The sequence below is a fragment of the Trichinella spiralis genome (genome assembly GCF_000181795.1).
Source record: "Trichinella spiralis strain ISS 195 chromosome Unknown Scfld1356, whole genome shotgun sequence".
Classification (NCBI taxonomy): Eukaryota; Metazoa; Nematoda; class Enoplea; order Trichinellida; family Trichinellidae; genus Trichinella; species Trichinella spiralis.
The window spans coordinates 123,449-139,982 of record NW_003528295.1 but is presented as its reverse complement, the minus strand read 5'-3'; the positions used below and the strand labels follow the sequence as shown (position 1 = coordinate 139,982).

The 16,534-nt window shown below is 36.9% G+C and overlaps 8 protein-coding genes across 8 annotated transcripts; 3 read left to right on the top strand and 5 right to left on the bottom strand.

Moving 5' to 3' along the window:
- Window positions 1-317: 317 nt before the first annotated feature.
- Tsp_11273a (hypothetical protein) lies at window positions 318-1,136 on the top strand (the record flags this gene model as incomplete). The annotated part of the gene is made up of 1 exon (XM_003369935.1): window positions 318-1,136. A coding segment is annotated over one exon (819 nt), but the record flags the coding sequence as incomplete, so codon positions are not given.
- Window positions 1,137-1,527: 391 nt separating this feature from the next.
- On the bottom strand, window positions 1,528-1,950 carry Tsp_11272 (something about silencing protein 10). Its single transcript, XM_003369934.1, has one exon. It carries the CDS (start codon window positions 1,948-1,950, stop codon window positions 1,528-1,530), a length of 423 nt encoding a protein of 140 aa, XP_003369982.1.
- A 550-nt stretch (window positions 1,951-2,500) lies between these two features.
- On the bottom strand, window positions 2,501-3,432 carry Tsp_11271 (conserved hypothetical protein). Its single transcript, XM_003369933.1, has 3 exons — window positions 3,424-3,432; window positions 2,917-3,074; window positions 2,501-2,684 (listed from the first exon to the last, which is right to left on the bottom strand). The coding sequence occupies exons 1-3, from the start codon at window positions 3,430-3,432 to the stop codon at window positions 2,501-2,503; spliced, it is 351 nt and encodes a 116-aa protein (XP_003369981.1).
- Window positions 3,433-4,454: 1,022 nt separating this feature from the next.
- On the top strand, window positions 4,455-6,899 carry Tsp_11270 (hypothetical protein). Its single transcript, XM_003369932.1, has 3 exons — window positions 4,455-5,486; window positions 5,913-6,227; window positions 6,351-6,899. Exons 1-3 carry the CDS (start codon window positions 4,455-4,457, stop codon window positions 6,897-6,899), a joined length of 1,896 nt encoding a protein of 631 aa, XP_003369980.1.
- A 656-nt stretch (window positions 6,900-7,555) lies between these two features.
- On the bottom strand, window positions 7,556-8,169 carry Tsp_11269 (BolA protein). The gene is made up of 2 exons (XM_003369931.1): window positions 8,125-8,169; window positions 7,556-7,735 (listed from the first exon to the last, which is right to left on the bottom strand). The coding sequence occupies exons 1-2, from the start codon at window positions 8,167-8,169 to the stop codon at window positions 7,556-7,558; spliced, it is 225 nt and encodes a 74-aa protein (XP_003369979.1).
- Window positions 8,170-9,076: 907 nt separating this feature from the next.
- Window positions 9,077-11,472, bottom strand: Tsp_11268 (something about silencing protein 10). Its single transcript, XM_003369930.1, has 4 exons — window positions 11,419-11,472; window positions 10,891-11,217; window positions 10,147-10,398; window positions 9,077-9,385 (listed from the first exon to the last, which is right to left on the bottom strand). Exons 1-4 carry the CDS (start codon window positions 11,470-11,472, stop codon window positions 9,077-9,079), a joined length of 942 nt encoding a protein of 313 aa, XP_003369978.1.
- Window positions 11,473-11,866: 394 nt separating this feature from the next.
- Tsp_11267 (HTH-type transcriptional regulator BetI) lies at window positions 11,867-13,052 on the bottom strand. Its single transcript, XM_003369929.1, has 3 exons — window positions 13,031-13,052; window positions 12,690-12,892; window positions 11,867-12,130 (listed from the first exon to the last, which is right to left on the bottom strand). Exons 1-3 carry the CDS (start codon window positions 13,050-13,052, stop codon window positions 11,867-11,869), a joined length of 489 nt encoding a protein of 162 aa, XP_003369977.1.
- A 786-nt stretch (window positions 13,053-13,838) lies between these two features.
- On the top strand, window positions 13,839-16,446 carry Tsp_11266 (hypothetical protein). Its single transcript, XM_003369928.1, has 12 exons — window positions 13,839-13,914; window positions 13,970-14,034; window positions 14,087-14,168; window positions 14,226-14,317; window positions 14,516-14,625; window positions 14,682-14,754; window positions 14,928-15,186; window positions 15,353-15,421; window positions 15,478-15,550; window positions 15,633-15,728; window positions 15,815-15,977; window positions 16,102-16,446. Exons 1-12 carry the CDS (start codon window positions 13,839-13,841, stop codon window positions 16,444-16,446), a joined length of 1,503 nt encoding a protein of 500 aa, XP_003369976.1.
- Window positions 16,447-16,534: the final 88 nt, after the last annotated feature.

Below are 16,534 nucleotides of genomic sequence, written 5' to 3'. Positions count from 1 at the left end.
GGGATAGAAGAAATTCCAAAGCAGGGGAAAAAATAGGGGGGGAAGATTCAGAAAAAAGAAAAGAAAACGGGAAAAGGAAATCCAATTCCAAAAGGCCAGAAAAATGGAAAAGGGGATGTCAGTAAGCAACATGTGAGGAGCAAAGGGAAATTTGAGACAAAATGGGAATTCAAGTAGCACCATTTCAATGCAAAGCATGGCACAATTACGGAGGAGGAGATTTTAATGGGCAAGTTCGTGCACAAAGGGATTTTAAACAGCAGATAAAGTAGAAGAAAAAATAAAAAAAGCAGACTCAAAAAAAAGAAAATTAAAAGTCTGCAAAAAGGTTTAAATCAACAAAAACTAAGAAAGAAAAGACAGAAATGATGGTAGAGAAAGATATAAGCTCAAAAAAACATAAGAGCAAACTGGAAGATGAAATTATGCAATGGACACCAGAAGTGAGAGCACAAGCCACTGAGAGCAACCGTCTAATTGACAGAATGAGCAGGACAAGACTGTCAGAGAAAGAGAAGAAAGCAGCAGAAAGAATTGGAGAGGAGGAATCGAGAAAAGAGAAAAAGAAGTCCAAAAAGAAATCAAAGTCGAATAAGAGCAAGAAAGGCGAAACAGAGGTGACAGTAAAACAACATATGCACAAACAGACACATGAAACAAAAAAAGCAGTTATGGAAGCACCAACAACAACGGAAATAACTGCAGCCGTTAGCGATGAAGCAGTCAATGTTCAGCCAATCACAGTTGAAAAAAAGCCTGATGAATTCATTAAAGAAGTGCAAAAAATTGAAAAGGAAGATTCTAAAAAGATTAAGAAGAAATCAAAGAAGCGATCGAAATCGAAGAAAAGTAAGAAAACTGTCGAAGATACAGTCGCTAAACAAGCAGCGTCTTCTCAAATGCCAGAAACGGATATTACATCACCGAAACTAACATTGGCAAGTGAAGTTACAGCGATAGATGTAGATCAGCCGAACATTGTTCCACCAATATCTGAAGAAAAAGTTGAAAAACCAGTGACAGAAGCTGAACCAAAAGTTGAAAAGAAAGATTCCAAAAAGATTAAGAAGAAGTCAAAGAAGCGATCGAAATCGAAGAAAAGCAATAAATCTGTCGAAGATAAGGTCTTTAAATAAGCCGTGTCTTCTCAAATGCCAGAAACGGGTATTGAATCATCGAAAAGAATTTTGCCATCCAAAACCAAAAAGAAATAAGCAATAACTTGGGGTTTTTCTATTGTTTGGTATTTATTATGAATAAATTTGGCTTTGTATACGTTTTTCTGTTTTTTTTGTTACTCAAATTGTCAGTTGAAAATGTGAATTTTTAAAGAATTTGAATTGTTCCACAAACAGAGAAGAAGAAGAATAATAATAAAGGCGAATGAATAGGAAATTTCGCATTTTGTACGTTGTTTTATTATTTGCATGGCACAACTGCCTGGTTTGTTTGAGTTGCTGTAGATGACTATCGAACAGTGCGGTTCAATTTGACTAATCTGATTCAAATGTGTCGACAGACGTTGGATCAGGACGCGTTTCGTCGAAAGCTTACTTTAATTAATTGGTTAAGCGTTTGCAGTTCAGTTGGGAAATTGAAAAAATCCGTGTCACAAATTCTGCGCATTCTTCGAAGGAGCTGGGAGGGTTTCATGTCTCCCGCGACGACTGGAGTCGTGAGTGCGTTGAGGCGGTCGTCGTCCGATTCACCGTAGCGTTCAAGAAGGCGTTGCTTTAACGTTTCGTACGGGTTATCTCCCGTTACTTTGAACAGATAATCATCGTCGGGGACTACGGAGTCCGGTAAAGACGAGATGACGTAGTAGTACTTCGTCAGGGGTGCCGAAATGTGGCGCAGCTCAAACTGAGCTTCAGCTTGCGCGAACCATAGTCGAGGAGGACTATGGGGCCAAAATGTGGATAATTTGCCCGCGATGGCAGCCAATTCCATGTTAAATTTGGTTGTTCAGTAAGCATACGGGTCACCAAATCACGTCACCATAAATGCTTGCTTGACATGGTCAGCGTTGTTTTGTAGCTTGTCGTTGCCACGTGTCACCAGCGTCGTAAAAACGCTTTCGCACCTGTTCCCTTACGCACGAACACGTCAGAACTTTTTGACAATTCTCTGTGTACAAGCACTTGGTGTTTGTCGGCTGTTTCCAATCATAGTTTCCATTCTAACAATTCTTTCGTATCTTTCGGTTTTCGTTTCCTTTTCCAAATGGAGAAAAACTGTTCATCTTCAGACTTTTCCAAAACCTGCAACTGTATGCCTACTGCACGTAAATGCTGCTGAGAAATTACCGACTCAACCAGCTAGCATGCTTTTCATCTCGTATCGCCAGGGTTGACTTAGCTGATGCTCCGTATCTATAGCAGTCAGTATCTCTGTGGCCTTTGTGTTCCAAGCTCTCGCTGATTGCTCGAGACCATATATGCTGCGCTTCAAGTGCCATACCATATCCTTATTGTTTGGATCTTCAAAGCCGTTCATTCAGTCAAAGTTTCTCTTGAAGCTTCTCCTTCGAGTAAGCACACTTAATATCGAAGTGTCGAACATGCAGTGATTTTACAGCAGCAATACTAAGTAGTGTGCGGATGATCTCATGTCTTGCAACTGTTGCGAAAGTTTCGTCGTAGTCCTCTCCGAGACGTTGGGAAAATCCACGCGCCACCAAGACGCTAATTTAGGAATACAGTTGATCACTTCTTCTAAATGAGTACTCTTTGATCAGTGTAAATTCAAAGAATCTTAGAAACAAGTCAAACGAAGCACACTGAAGTCACTTGAATAAACTGATAATTCGTCGGGAACGTAAAGTGAAATTTCATTGGAAGCCAGAAATTTTTATGATATCCAATATCACCGTAACGTAGTAGCGATTTCTCACAAGTTGATTCTCACTGAACAAACTGGAAATTTCTCCATTTTCTTCCTTCACACGCAGTTTTTTTCTTCCCATTAGGACACTGCCCACACGTGAGCTGTTCACATTTCATGCAGTGGAAAACCTTTTGATTTACCAAGCGCGCATTTCCAAATACGCTGCGCCTATATGAACAGCACCTCCCCTTTTTATAGAAATCAAAAAATTTAATTTTCTCTAGAAATATTAAATATGCAAAATCATAAAGTTATGAGAAATTAGCCGCCATGCTGCCATGAATACAGAAAGAAATTAAAAACAATGAAAACTTGAATTAGAAAACTTATCACTGATAGAAAACGAATATTTAACAAGTGGAACGCCTTAGAGCGACAACCATTCATTTAAATGCGAAAAAGTAGGCGGAGTTCCCTTTGGGAAATCAATTTTATTCATTATTAAATTAGAAGAGAAACCTTCAATTTGTGCTTTAAACATTATGTTTATTTAGTTTCTTCATATTTTCTGTTACTTCATAGAATTACAATATAAACTAGGCGCATAAAAATTCGGTAAGATAAAGGTTAATGCGACTATTCAAGTGGTGGGTTGTAATATATTTGTACTGCATTGCATTGTATTCGTATTGTATTGTATTGTACTGTTTGTTTTAATTTTTTCTTCGTAATTTGATTATCTTGTTCTTCTCAGTCTGAGAACAACAGAATTATTATAAATCAAACAGTCAATAGGTTAGCATCCACACCTGCAGCGGTCACTACTGCGGTTGCCAGTTGTCAGCAACACGAGATAGGAAACCAATATTTGGCAAATAAAATGTAATAAAATTTGACAAACAGAATGCAGAGGAGTGACAACAAATTAAATTTAGAAACGCGCGTCAGAGCAGCAACCAATGAAATTTTACTGCAAAAAAGTAGGCGGAGCTAGGGGGAGGGGGGGAGGGGAAATCGGCTCTACCTCATTTCATAAATAATATAGCCTGGGTCGAATATTTCATTTTTGGAGGAACAGTTCAAATTATTTATTCACCGATGAACAATCAGTACATAATGTGTATGAAGCGATATTTGCGATGGTGAAGAAAAATAAAATTGTTTTCAATCATTTTTCGTACATGGCAAGAAAAGATCATGAATTTTTCTTCCTAAATTTTAATAAAAACCCAACGACTAGGGTAGGCTGAGAATCTTGAACAATTTTTATTAAAAGAAATATTTGCTATTTTATAGATGAAAGAAAATGGATTTTTTTCTCAAATTTCAACTCAATTGCAATGCTCATTTCACAAAATCACCATGAATCAGTGATGTTTAGTTTGATTGGAATATTTATTGAAATGAGAATGCATATTTAAATTTGAAACACAACCGCACACGTATGCAGTAATTTTAAACAACACACATCAAGAAGAAGACGAATAAAAAGTTTAAATTATATTTTAAAGTTTAAACAAAACAAACAATTGAATTTAAATAATAATGAATGAATTGAATTTAACGCGTGTTTGGTTTGTGTTTTTGAACTTATTGGTTGCCGTTGTGTGGGATTGTTGTTGATGACGATGGCGCCGAATAACGCGAAATTGAGGAATGCGAAAAAGAAGAACACCAAAACGAGCACCTCAGTTTCAGCCCTGTACAAGCCTACAGCTGACGACAACACTCCTCGTCCATTTATACACATGTTGCAGTGGATGTTGCTCGATTCCAAAGCCAATGAAAACAACATGGAGCTATTTTTAAAAATTCACGAAATCGAATCGAAACGCCGAGAAAGCATGCTATTGCAATTGGCCGCTGTCGAGCAGATGAAAGATACTTTCAACGCGTCGACCGAACAAACGAAAGGTGTAAATGAGCAACTGTTCGCTTTTTTCGACAAGTTCACAAGACAAGTGGTCGACTTGATCCAACGGTTGAGAATATCAAGTGGAGATGACGATGCGACTGAGAATGTGGACGAGGAATTTTTCTCAAAACGCTTCGGGAATTTGAAAGAACCCGAAAATGCTGTCAAGGTGTTCATGCTGCTTGTTGAAAAAATCATCCAGCTGGCTCAGGAGAATTATTTCCTTGAAACGAAACAAATTTCGAACGAAAAAAACAATTTTTCTGTCGACAAAATTGTCGAACTGAAAAAAGTACTGCAAATTAAAGAAGAGGAAAATCGATCGTTGAATTACGAACAGTTCCACTTGCACACACTTTGGCAAGATTGTGAAATATTCAAACTAAACTTCACGGGGAAAACTGCAAACAATGAAAAAGCCCACTTGGAACCGAATAATCAAATTGAACAACAACTGAAGAAAAAGCAACACGCTGAACAACGGATATTATTATTAATGGAAACTTTCGAGCGAACTCTTGGTATACTTGGAGAGAATATGCCGAAATTGGACAAGCTGCTCGAAGAAATTGGTTACAAAACAACCGCAATTTTTCAAATAGACAATGATCCAACTTCCAGCGTTGAACAATTTTGTCGCTTGGTATTGGATGTACTACGGCATTTCAAGATGATCATTCATGAAATGAAAATTCAAAAAGAACAAATCAACACGGAACTTTTGCAAGTTGAAAAAGAATATGAAGTAAAAAAATTTCACTTTTCCCATTATTGCAAACACTTTGCATTCACTTGACTAATTGTATTTTTCTTTAATTTTTCTCTTCAAATCAATTTATCTAAAACTGATACTATTTTCATTGTCAGGTTATTCATTTTTTCAACTGTAAATTTAAAAATTATTCACCTTCATTAAACAACTAATACGCGTGCAGATAGCTTTTAGACATCGTATCTTTCAAATACAATTGAGCATCAATTTAAAAAGTCTACACAATTTTCACCTCGTTGCTTTTCACATGTATACATTTTTTAAAATTTTGTTCTCATAACAACCAAGTAAACAAATAAAATAGGTTCAGTATATAATTTTTTTTAAATCAGATTTACATAATATTGAGAATTGAAGAGTTTTAAAGAAAATTATTTTGTAAATTTTCAACTTTTACAGATTATGCAGTGTTACACTTCAGTTGTGTCGCTGCTGGAGGAAAAACGTTGCCATTTTGTCGTACAGGAAGTTGAAAATATGGAAAAAAGAGTCGAAGAACTGAAAAAATGCATGGAAATTTTAATCAACACGGAAAAAGAGATGAATGCACAATTTCACAATGAATCACTGGAAAGAGTGAAAGATGAGCAAAAAGAAATTATGCCAGAAGAACAGGAGCTGAAAAAACAGTACGAATTGCTCAACAAAGAAATGATGTTTTGGAAAGGACAAAGCGAATGGTGCAACGCTGATGGTGAAAATAATAGCGAAAAGGTTAGCAATTATGAATCTGTTTACAAGCGTTATGAAAAGCTGAATGGAAATATTAGAGAGAAAAAGAGAGAAATTAACAATCTTCAAAAGTCCATTATTGAAAAGCAAGAAAAATTGTTACAGTTAGATTTGGAATTCGATTCGGCAAATTTAATGCAGAAAAAGCAACATTTTAAACAAATTAACAACACAACGTTATTAAAAAATAATTTGGAAAAAATAAATTCAGAGCTGAAACGTTGTGAAGAATGGAATAAGCGTAAACAATTGGAATGGGAAATGTTGCAAAAAAATCTCAAGATTTTGAAAATGGAATATGAAAAGGATAAAGCTGAAGAAGAACAAATCGATGTGAACACTGCAGTTTTAGAAGAAAAATTGAAAAGCTCTAAATCGAAAATCCTCGACGACGTTTTCACCGAAAATTTGGTTGAAGTTTCTAATAGAACAAAATTGAAAGTGAACAATATGCATTTCGACATGTTCACTTCTCTGCAAACAGATTTACGCAACGTTTGCCGAGATACCAAACAAATCAAACTGAACTGCGATCAAAATGTACAACGGATTTTAAAATTATGCCAAAAATTAAATGAATTTCGTAAAAAAAATAAACATTTGACACTGGTTTTGGATAATCTGCAATCTCAAATTAACAACAACACCAAATGATCAATCTTTCAAAATGCACATTTTATTTTAACATCAATCAATTGAATTGCTATTTCATTATACAAATTCTGTTCCACTAAATTGTGAAATTTGTTAATATTATTGGAAAATGCAACAAAGTGGTATATATATATAATAAATTCTTATTCATATTTCATGTGTTGCGCAATCTGTATTTATTTTTGAAAAATATTATTCTTATGCTATACAAAAAGTTAAAATTGTTTCCTATGTGTATGTTTAACTTGCGTTGCACAGACATCAATCGATGACATCTCATTCTTTGACTTTTTTCACATGCTATTATTATAAAAATTTGAGAACAGCAACCTCCCTAGTTAAATAATACATAACTCAACCGGATAATACATTAATCTACCAGTATAAAGAAATTTAAATTAAGAAAAATATACATCTGTTAAGCTTACAAAAAACATTTTCCTTAGGATAATTTAAATTCCAATTAAAATAAAAACATCAAAACCTGAATTTCATAAGTACTGGAACTACTATAATAACATGATCAAAATTTCTTCGAAATATATAACTGAAATACGAAATATCATTTAAAAAAAGGAAAATAATCACCAAGCGACATTCAACCAATTGTTTATAATTGTATTACTTCATAAATTTCACTTCGGTGAAAAGCACATCTATAGATTGTTCTTATCGAATGAAGCAACAGGAGTCCCATGCACTGAGCGACCACGATGGCAATTTACAGAAGAATGAACAATTCCATCCCATTCGCTTGGAGTTTTCGTTAACATCGTTAAACAGTGCAAGTTTTCTTCAAAATATGAACGACACAAATTATTCACTATGCGATGTCTCTGAAAAATTTATCAATAAATAAACCCGTCAAATAAAGCAGGCTAAATTCAGTATACTTCTATGAGAGATAATCCATCAAAATGCGCTGAGACAATTGTTACTTTTATGTGCTTTCTTGTACCTTGAAAAATGGAATAAAACATTGTAGTTATGTTATAAGTTACGTTTCAGTCGACCAAACCTGATAAAGAATGCCTCCAGCTGTCATCTTCTACTTGAATAAATGATGGCTAAAAAGCACACTGTAACACAATAAGCATAAATTTCAAATTACTGCACATTTAGATTTTCTTGAAGTTTGTTGATCACTTTTTCTTTAACAGAAACGGAAACCTAAAAGTGCTCAACGTTGTTCTCCAAGCACAAAAATTAGCAAAAGTATACTTACATTTGAAAATTTTCGGAAATTCGAATGAACTAAACGACAAAGCATTCTAAAAAATACAAAATTTCTCATATGACAAACTATACTTATATTTTTAAAATTCACAAATAAAAGATAAAACTTTTTTTATAAAATATAATAACAACTATGGTACAGCCACAATTAACACAACTTACCTTATATACAATTGTTAACGACAAAGTCGTTGTCGCCTCTAAGCAAGTAGACTGTAATTTTTATTCGACGGCAGGTGAAATCAATAATGATTACCTAACCGCAATCCGAGCTACGTTCGTTTCTGAACGTGACACAAAGCAAGACAAATCGGTGGAATCTGACTTTACTAAGCGAAGATGAAGGTTTAAGAACAGAACCAAAGGGGCAATGAGAAGCCACAACACAATAAATGAACACAAACACACGAAACAGAGCGCTACACACTGACACAATCACTCTGATCACACGCGCACTTCCTCGGCAACTCGACCATTACTTCCTCATTCTACAGGAAGCCACCGTAACCTGCGTTCAAGTACAAGCCAACAGGTTCACTGCTGAATAATTTCCAACAGACTCCCCCTTAATGGGTGGAGCCCATTGATGAGTTTCGGCTGGTTCCAGCAAGACTAGGGTGCGGATCGATCTGCACAAGATGCCTGCCGCGGTCTTGACCTTTTCAGACTATGACAGCCCATCACTGCCAGTAAGCAACTCCACGATCTGGCCAAGGGGCCAATGGCGTCGTGCAGTGTTGTAGTCAGCAACCAATACCACGTCACCGACTCGAGGTTGCTCCTGCAACCATTTCCAATTTCCTCTGGAGCTTAGGATCACCACCTAATCTCGCTACCAGCGCTTCCAAAAAGCATCAACGAGCTTCCGCTGATAAGACCAGCGGCGGAGCAAGTGTCGCAAACTGCTGCTCAATGCCCCACGTGAAGCACTATCGCTCCGGTCAGGGAATGCCGCTAAGCTTCGGCAGATGAGGAAGTGGGCCGGAGTCAAAGCCATCTCCTTCTGTACATCTGTACATCTCTCTGCTCATCTGTACATCGCTTCCCACGAACGTCAATGGACGATCGTTCATTCGAGCTTCCACTACGCACAATTCGTCAGGCGATGCCAGACATTGGCCCAACGTTGCCTTCAAAGCGGTTTTCACGGATTGCACCAGACGTTCCCAATACAACTCGTCCAAGCAAGACGGCTTGCATAGCATGATGGCAATTTGCAGGATGGCCGCGTGCGAGGACGGCACCGCCCACTGCAATATCTCGATTCGCTCGACCTCACGATCTCAACTCGAACCGCTTGTTGTAGGTCAGCTCGTCAATCAGGCCCTCATCTTCCTGCGGGTTCCAAGAGACGCCTAGCGTTTTCCCCAAGCGGCTACGCCTGTTCCTGAGGATCTCTTCTGTTGGCCGATCCACCAATGCTTCCGGGGCATTGCTCGCCCATTTCGCCAAATGGAAGCCTCCACTACCGAGCAACTCTGACGACCGAGGAACAAAATCTTTTGCTTCCGCTATGGTGTGACAACTGACCACCAAGTCGTCAACATAAATGCCTGCCTTGATCTCATCCACGACGGTACGGAAACAGTCACGCTTCTCACTTAGATGATGGTTCACCACTTACATGGCCAAATACGGTGAGCAGGCGAGACCAAAAGACACCCGTGTCAGTCGGTACGTCGCAAGAAGACCTGCCGGTTCATCCTTCCTCCAAAGAAACCGCAAACATCGCGGTCCTCCTCGCGCAAGTCCACTTGCAGGAACATTTTCACGATGTCCGACTGGAGGACCACTCGATAACGCCGAAATCGAAGCAGGATTCCCAGCAAGTCAGCCTGCAGTTTCGGTCCCGGGTCGAGCTGTTCATTCAGAGACGTCCCTTCGAACTTCACCGAGCCATCAAAAACAATGCGATGCTTCATCGCCTCTGGTCCCTCTTGGCTGACCACGTGATGAGGAAGGTACCACGTGCGTCCCTTGGGTCCTTCCGACGTGACCTCCTCAGCCCAACCATTCTCGAAGTAGCTCTGCAGAATGGAAGAATGCACGCTCCATCGTGATGGCTCTCGGGCCATCCGTCGTTCGAGTGTCTCGAGTCAGCTTTCGCAACAGCAAAGTTATCAGGCAGGTTCCATTCGTTCTTTCTCCAGAGCAGTCGCACCGAATAGCGATTTCCATCATACAAAAGCTCTTCACGAAATCGCTTCTCCGGATCGAGTGCATCTGACTCGCTTTTGGAAGAGACTTTCATCCCTTCGATCTCCTAGAAGCGTCGGAGCAAGTCCTCGACTTTCGGCTCCACTGCAGCGCTGAACGCAGCAACGGTCTTGGGCACTGGGCGTGGATTCACTAGACCGCAGATAATCCACTCCAAAACTGTTTCCACGGCAACCGGATCACTGGGCCTTCCTCTTCGAATCGCATTCCCTAAGAACCGATAGTAATAGTCGATGCCAATCACGACTTGCACCTCATCTGATGAATCATCAAAGATGGGATCTAAGAATTGCAAGTGTTCCCACTCGCTCATCAGGATCTTCGAGACCGGAATTCGATGGCAAAGACTCGAACGGTCGCGCCTCCAGAAGATAGCGCTCTGTACTCTGGCTGCTGTCAAGTCGGCCCAGCCAAAGTTGCGCGGATCCTTTCCCAGAGCCGTCAGGGAGTTCACCCCGTTATGACATTAATCACAAATGGCCGAGAGATCAGAGCTCCTGTTCAAGTTGTGGAAAAATCGGAAGATGTGCCCTCTAACTGCCACAAGAGGGCGATCGAAACGCTCCTTGAGCCGCTGCACCGCGAGCTCATACCCTTGGTTTGCTGTCGACAGACCTCGTAACGCATCCAACGCTACGCCATATTCGATCGTTATTAGACAACCACGAAAATAGACCAACTTCGTCGCGTTAGACAGATCTACCTGTTGGTAGACGCTAACTTCAAACTGATCCAAGAACTCACGGAATCTCGTGACGTCACCATCGAACTTCGGAAGGTTCAAATGTGGCAGGTAAACCTTCCTGTCTTCATAACCAACCGAATCCGTCGGTTGCTTGACGGACATGGACGATTCCACTTGCGCCTGCAAGCTCAGGAAACGGTTCCTTAGACCTGTCCAAATCTGCCTTTCAATCTCTTAGTCTTCCACTTCAAGTTCTTCCTCAAATTCCAATTGGAGAGCGTCCAATTGCCCGTAGAGAGTCAATGTCTCTTGCAAATGTAAGCGAAGTTCCGAATGAGAAGCGTTTTCTTTCCAGAGGCGTTCCATTTCCTCCATCCTCACTTTCAAAATCGAACGGCGGATTTCGATCCTTTTCTTCATTGGCAAAACCCTCATTCTCGACACCACTTGCCCTACTTCCTTTAGGTTCGACTTCGGCAGAACCTACTTCTCCGGCTCGGAGGACCAGAATTTTAATGACAAAGCCGTTGTCGCCTCTAATTTGTAATTTGTATTCGTTTTTATAAATATATAATTATATAAATAAAATTAATATATAATGCCGTTGTAATTTTTATTCGGCGACATGTCAAATCAACAATAATTACCTAACCGCAATCCAAGCTACGTTCGTTTCCGAACGTGACACAAAGCAAGACAAATCGGTGGAACAGACTTCACTAAACGAAGATGAAGGCTTAAGAACAGAACCAAAGGTGCAATGATAAGCCACAACACAATAAATAAATACAATCACACGAAAGAGAACGTTACACACTGGCATAATCACTCAGATCACACGCGCAGTCGATTTTGAAAGTGAGGATGGAGGAAATGGAACGCCTCTGGAAAGAAAACGCTTCTCATTCGGAACTTCGCTTACATTTGCAAGAGACATTGACTCTCTACGGGCAATTGGACGCTCTCCAATTGGAATTTGAGGAAGAACTTGAAGTGGAAGACTAAGAGATTGAAAGGCAGATTTGGACAGGTCTAAGGAACCGTTTCCTGAGCTTGCAGGCGCATTCCTGATGATCGACCCATTCCTTGCCAACTCGGCAATTACTTTTTTTCTACAGTAAGCCACCGTAACCTGCGTTCAAGTACAGGTCACCAGGCTCACTGCCGAATAATTTCCAACAATAATATTTAGCGAATTCACATTTCGTGAAAAGTTGATAACAAAGAAATGATACTGAAGCTCTTCACCTCAGCCAGTATCATAATATTCAACTATATGCAGAGATACTTTATTTATTTATTTACTTATTCGTATTTCAATTTAAAATAACTAATGGCAAATCTTTGGTTGAAGCGTATAAGCAGTTCTACATGTAACTGTTTTTATTTACAGTAACCCTTGTTGATTAATACCTGCAAATCATATTTACTGTATTGTTTTGATTGTTATGTTTTTTTGCGATTGGTTACAGTTTTTTTTCCTATTTTAGAATATGGATTCTGAATTTATAATATCATTATTTTAAATATTAAAAGATTATATATCTATATATGAAATGTATAACATAATTGTTGCTTTTTTAGATATCCAATAATGGACAGACTGCAGAAATTTAAAGAACTGAAAATGAGAAATAATGAAGCTCGGAAACTAAATCACAGAGAAGTTGTCGAAGAAGATCGTCGAAACAAGCTTCCTGCAAATTATGAAGCGAAACGTAAGCGTGCTGAATGGGAAATTTCAGAATTCGAGAAACGTAAAGAAGCGGAAGAAAGGGGCGAAGATTACGATCGTTTGAAGTTGTTGCAGATGCCAGCCGACATTGCCTGGAAGATACAGCAAAATCCAAAAGCCCTGAAAAAACAGAGAAATAAAGAATTTAAACGTGTGGACTTCTGCACGGCTGCTATACGTAATTACGAACGCCTGTCAGAACAGATTAAACCTGATTTTCAAGAATACAATGGTATGAAAGAATTGCTTGCTGAAGACTTCTATCCTGATTCCAATACATTGATCCAAAATGCTCATTATCCGTCTGATTCAAAAATTGATAGATTAATTGAAGATTTAAATATGCAGAAAGCTAGACGTGAAAAAGCCCGACGTCGGAAAGAATTTGATCCGGATGCTCCTATTGATTACATTAACGAAAGAAATAAGCAATACAACATGAAACTTGATCGTTATTATGGTAAATATACAGAAGAAATCAAGCAAAACTTGGAACGTGGAACAGCTATTTAACTATTTGAAAATACTTAAGTAACCATTTTTGTATAAATTATGGATTATAAGCAGGATAATATTTGTGTTAATTTTTTTGGTATCAGTTGTATAAATAAAAGTGCTTTTTTGTCATATGCATTGCATTTTTGTTCATAAATTGAACGTAACAAGTAAATCCGCTGAAGCAGTTTTTTCAAATAAGGAATAAAGGAAATATAAAATTAAGTCATTCTCCCAAATTTTTAATTTAAACTTGCTATTTAGACATATAACTTTTGACTTATATATGTATGCATGGATGTACTTATATTCTTATTTTATCAATTCACTTAAACAGAACTTGTGTACACAATCAATGTATAATTTTCTGAATTTAGCATAATATGTTATTATAACATTGCTAAATTAATATTAAATAATTGCTCTATTGAAGATTAAAATATCATTCAACTTCGACGGTTTTTGTATTTGTAGATTTTCAAGTTTGTTGAAATTATACAAGGTAACTTAGCAACAGCAGCAGTTTGTTGACAATGGAAACTTGTTGCTTGTAGATCATTTGTATGTTAAAATGGCTCGTGCAGCCGTTTCTCCTTACATTCGACGAAACAGTCGCCTACGGCCGTTGACAAGCTGCATTCAAAGGAGTAAAATTCATATGTTGCAAAGATTATACTTCTGAAATAAGAGCTTATGCTTTAGGAAATCACAAAGGTGGAAATTTAAGCATGGAAGGTTTCGAAGAAGAAGTACTTCAATTGAAAAAAGTAAATTAATGTTTCTAAAAGGTTTTTAGTTTTTATTTTTGGAAATTTATAGAAAATCCAGTATCTAAATGAAGACAATATGGTTTTGAAAATAAAACTAAACAAGTATGATGTGGAGCTGAAGAAAAAAGTACGTTTGAATGTTTAAAATTTTTCTGCAACATTATTCCGTTTTTATTTTTAAATTTAAGCTATAAAAAGTACAGCTGTCCGTCTGTTTAGCGATGACATTGATAAAATATTTATTGTTTCTCATGATAATATTATGATTATTATAGAATATGTAAAATAACAAGAACTAATTTTTTATTTACAATTTTGAAATTGTTTTGTTTTAATTAAAATAGTTTGTGAAAAATATGCTTTGCAATCATTTTTACTGATATTCAGGAAAAAGAAATAAAAGATTTACTTTCATCTCAGAAGGTATGAAACATTTATTTATTTATAACTGAAATACACTAGTAGATGTGTGTTTTAGCACAGCTTTATGTCAATTGCTCAAGGTGAACGTGGAATTCTGCTGAACTCATTGAAACAAAGAGTAATTCGACTAGAACATCTGTTGAGAGAAAAAGATGAATTAATCAGGTGTGTATTATGTATTATAAAAATTTTTTAAATCATGACTGACTGACTTTTTTTAGAAAACTTAAATGTGATATTCGATCGACAAGATTGAATGAAGCTGCTATTGAAATAGATACTCTATACGGAGAAGTATGAGATATTTTTAAACTAAAGTATAATTGTTTAGCAGTGTCTGTCTAAGCATATTACTGTTTATTTTAATAATGCAATAGGAATGTAAAAATCTTATATAATTTTATCTGAGTAATAATTTTGAAGTTGCGCAATTTGTAATTTTAATTGAATGGTAGTTTGAAATTTAGATAAATAGATTAAAAGCAATGTGTGGATTAAAGTCCAAATCAGTTTACTCTACTGGTGAGTGTTCCTCTTACGATACTTTATCCAACGTGGCTTCCTGGACTTCTGAGATCAGTGGAAGTCGACATGAACAGAGAGAAAAATATCATGATGAGAAAAAAAGAACTGCTCAAGCGTCAATGAGCGAAGAAGAAAATAATACTGATGGTAATTTTCAAAAGGAGTCGTCTTCATCTTCTGTGGACAATGACGACGTTGAAGGTAAAATACTTCAGTATTTGATTTTGAATATATGTTAATTTCAATGTTAATGTTAAAAAGGACTGATTTGCAAATATTTACGAATATTATTCAAATGAACAAAAGCGCATTCTGCAATTAAATGTTATGCAATGTTTCTTGTTTGAAGTGATTCTATTTTCTTTAGCAGAGAAAGTTGATTGCTCTGATGATTGTACGAGGAATAAATTGGAGAAGGCCACAAGTTTTAATGCAGGTACTAATTTTTATAATTTTAAATTTATTTTATTGTTTCTTTTTAATTTAATTCAGTTGAAGATGTTTCTGAATTGGAGAACTTGAAAGAAAGAATGAAACATCTGGAAGATTCTTTAGCGGATAGAGAGTAAGTTGATAAGTATATAATATATATAGTATATTTATATTTTTATATGATTTTTTTCATAAATTTGATTTTTTCTTAACAGAACACGACTGATTGAAATAACTAACATGTTAACGGCTTGTCAAGAACAACTGACAATTCAACAGAAATTTGCATCCAATAAAGTCGACAAATGTTCGTCACCAGTTGCCTTTTCTCATTGGTAAATTTAGTGTAGGAACAGTTGATTTTATTTTGTATAATCCGAAAATTTTTAATCTTCAGTTCTGAGCAGTCTGTAACTGAAGGAGAAAACAGATTTTTTGAAACGGAGAAGAGTGAAGGTCCAGAAAATGATTCTATAACGAGTCAAGCTGTAGAAGTGACTGAATGTGAAAAATCTTCGTCAGAGTTTAATAATGGAAAATCTGATAGAGAGCTAAAAATGGTGAGCAGCTAATTCTATCAGTTGTAACAGATTTTTTTCAAATGATATATATATATATATTCCTGATATGATGTTTTTGGTGAAATTTTTGATTTTTCTGTTTTGAAATTTGCACGTTATTTAGGCTTCACGATTGATTGTCAACGTTGTTAAAGCTCACTTGTTTCGCTTGAAGCAGATTGAAGCATTAAAGAGTAGCAATTTTGAATTGTCAAAACAGTTTCAAAGCGGCAGTGTAGATCAAAATTTTAATGAAAATGGAGAAGCAGAAAGAAAACAGGCAGTGGGTCCGAGCATAATTAATACTAACCAACAAGCTGAAGATGAATCTGAAAGTGGTGATGATGATGACGACCACATTGTTGTAGTGGAAAGTGAAAAATCAAATGAATTGTACAACTTTGACATCGATAGTGATGCTGATATTATTATGGTTCCAGATAGTCCTGAAAAATCGTCAGAACAATAGACAAATATTCGAATGGTAATTTATTGCTTGTATAATTTGTTACGCTTGGTTAAAATGAGAACTTTTCACATGCAATTTTCAATTTGAA

Bases quoted from the DNA above. Each gene is read 5' to 3' on its own strand.
- Tsp_11272 (XM_003369934.1), bottom strand. From the start codon at position 1,950: ATGGAATTGGCTGCCATCGCGGGCAAATTATCCACATTTTGGCCCCAT.
- Tsp_11271 (XM_003369933.1), bottom strand. The intron at 2,685-2,916 runs GTTTGTTCAGTG...TTCCTAAATTAG, and splicing joins AGAAAATGGAGAAATTTCCA to CGTCTTGGTGGCGCGTGGAT.
- Tsp_11270 (XM_003369932.1), top strand. From the start codon at position 4,455: ATGGCGCCGAATAACGCGAAATTGAGGAATGCGAAAAAGAAGAACACC. The intron at 5,487-5,912 runs GTAAAAAAATTT...CAACTTTTACAG, and splicing joins AAGTTGAAAAAGAATATGAA to ATTATGCAGTGTTACACTTC. The intron at 6,228-6,350 runs GTTAGCAATTAT...AAATTGTTACAG, and splicing joins GTGAAAATAATAGCGAAAAG to TTAGATTTGGAATTCGATTC.
- Tsp_11269 (XM_003369931.1), bottom strand. From the start codon at position 8,169: ATGCTTTGTCGTTTAGTTCATTCGAATTTCCGAAAATTTTCAAAT. The intron at 7,736-8,124 runs GTAAGTATACTT...TAAATTTTTCAG, and splicing joins ATTTCCGAAAATTTTCAAAT to AGACATCGCATAGTGAATAA.
- Tsp_11268 (XM_003369930.1), bottom strand. From the start codon at position 11,472: ATGAGGGTTTTGCCAATGAAGAAAAGGATCGAAATCCGCCGTTCGATT. The intron at 11,218-11,418 runs GTGAGGATGGAG...CTGAGCTTGCAG, and splicing joins TCCGCCGTTCGATTTTGAAA to GCGCAAGTGGAATCGTCCAT. The intron at 10,399-10,890 runs GTTAGAGGGCAC...CGACGCTTCTAG, and splicing joins TCGATCGCCCTCTTGTGGCA to GAGATCGAAGGGATGAAAGT.
- Tsp_11267 (XM_003369929.1), bottom strand. From the start codon at position 13,052: ATGTATTGGAATCAGGATAGAA. The intron at 12,893-13,030 runs GTCTTCAGCAAG...CTGTTTTTTCAG, and splicing joins GTATTGGAATCAGGATAGAA to GGCTTTTGGATTTTGCTGTA. The intron at 12,131-12,689 runs GTTTCCGAGCTT...GTAATTGCCGAG, and splicing joins GACAACTTCTCTGTGATTTA to TTGGCAAGGAATGGGTCGAT.
- Tsp_11266 (XM_003369928.1), top strand. From the start codon at position 13,839: ATGGCTCGTGCAGCCGTTTCTCCTTACATTCGACGAAACAGTCGCCTA. The intron at 14,035-14,086 runs GTAAATTAATGT...GGAAATTTATAG, and splicing joins AAGTACTTCAATTGAAAAAA to AAAATCCAGTATCTAAATGA. The intron at 14,755-14,927 runs GTATGAGATATT...TTTGAAATTTAG, and splicing joins TAGATACTCTATACGGAGAA to ATAAATAGATTAAAAGCAAT.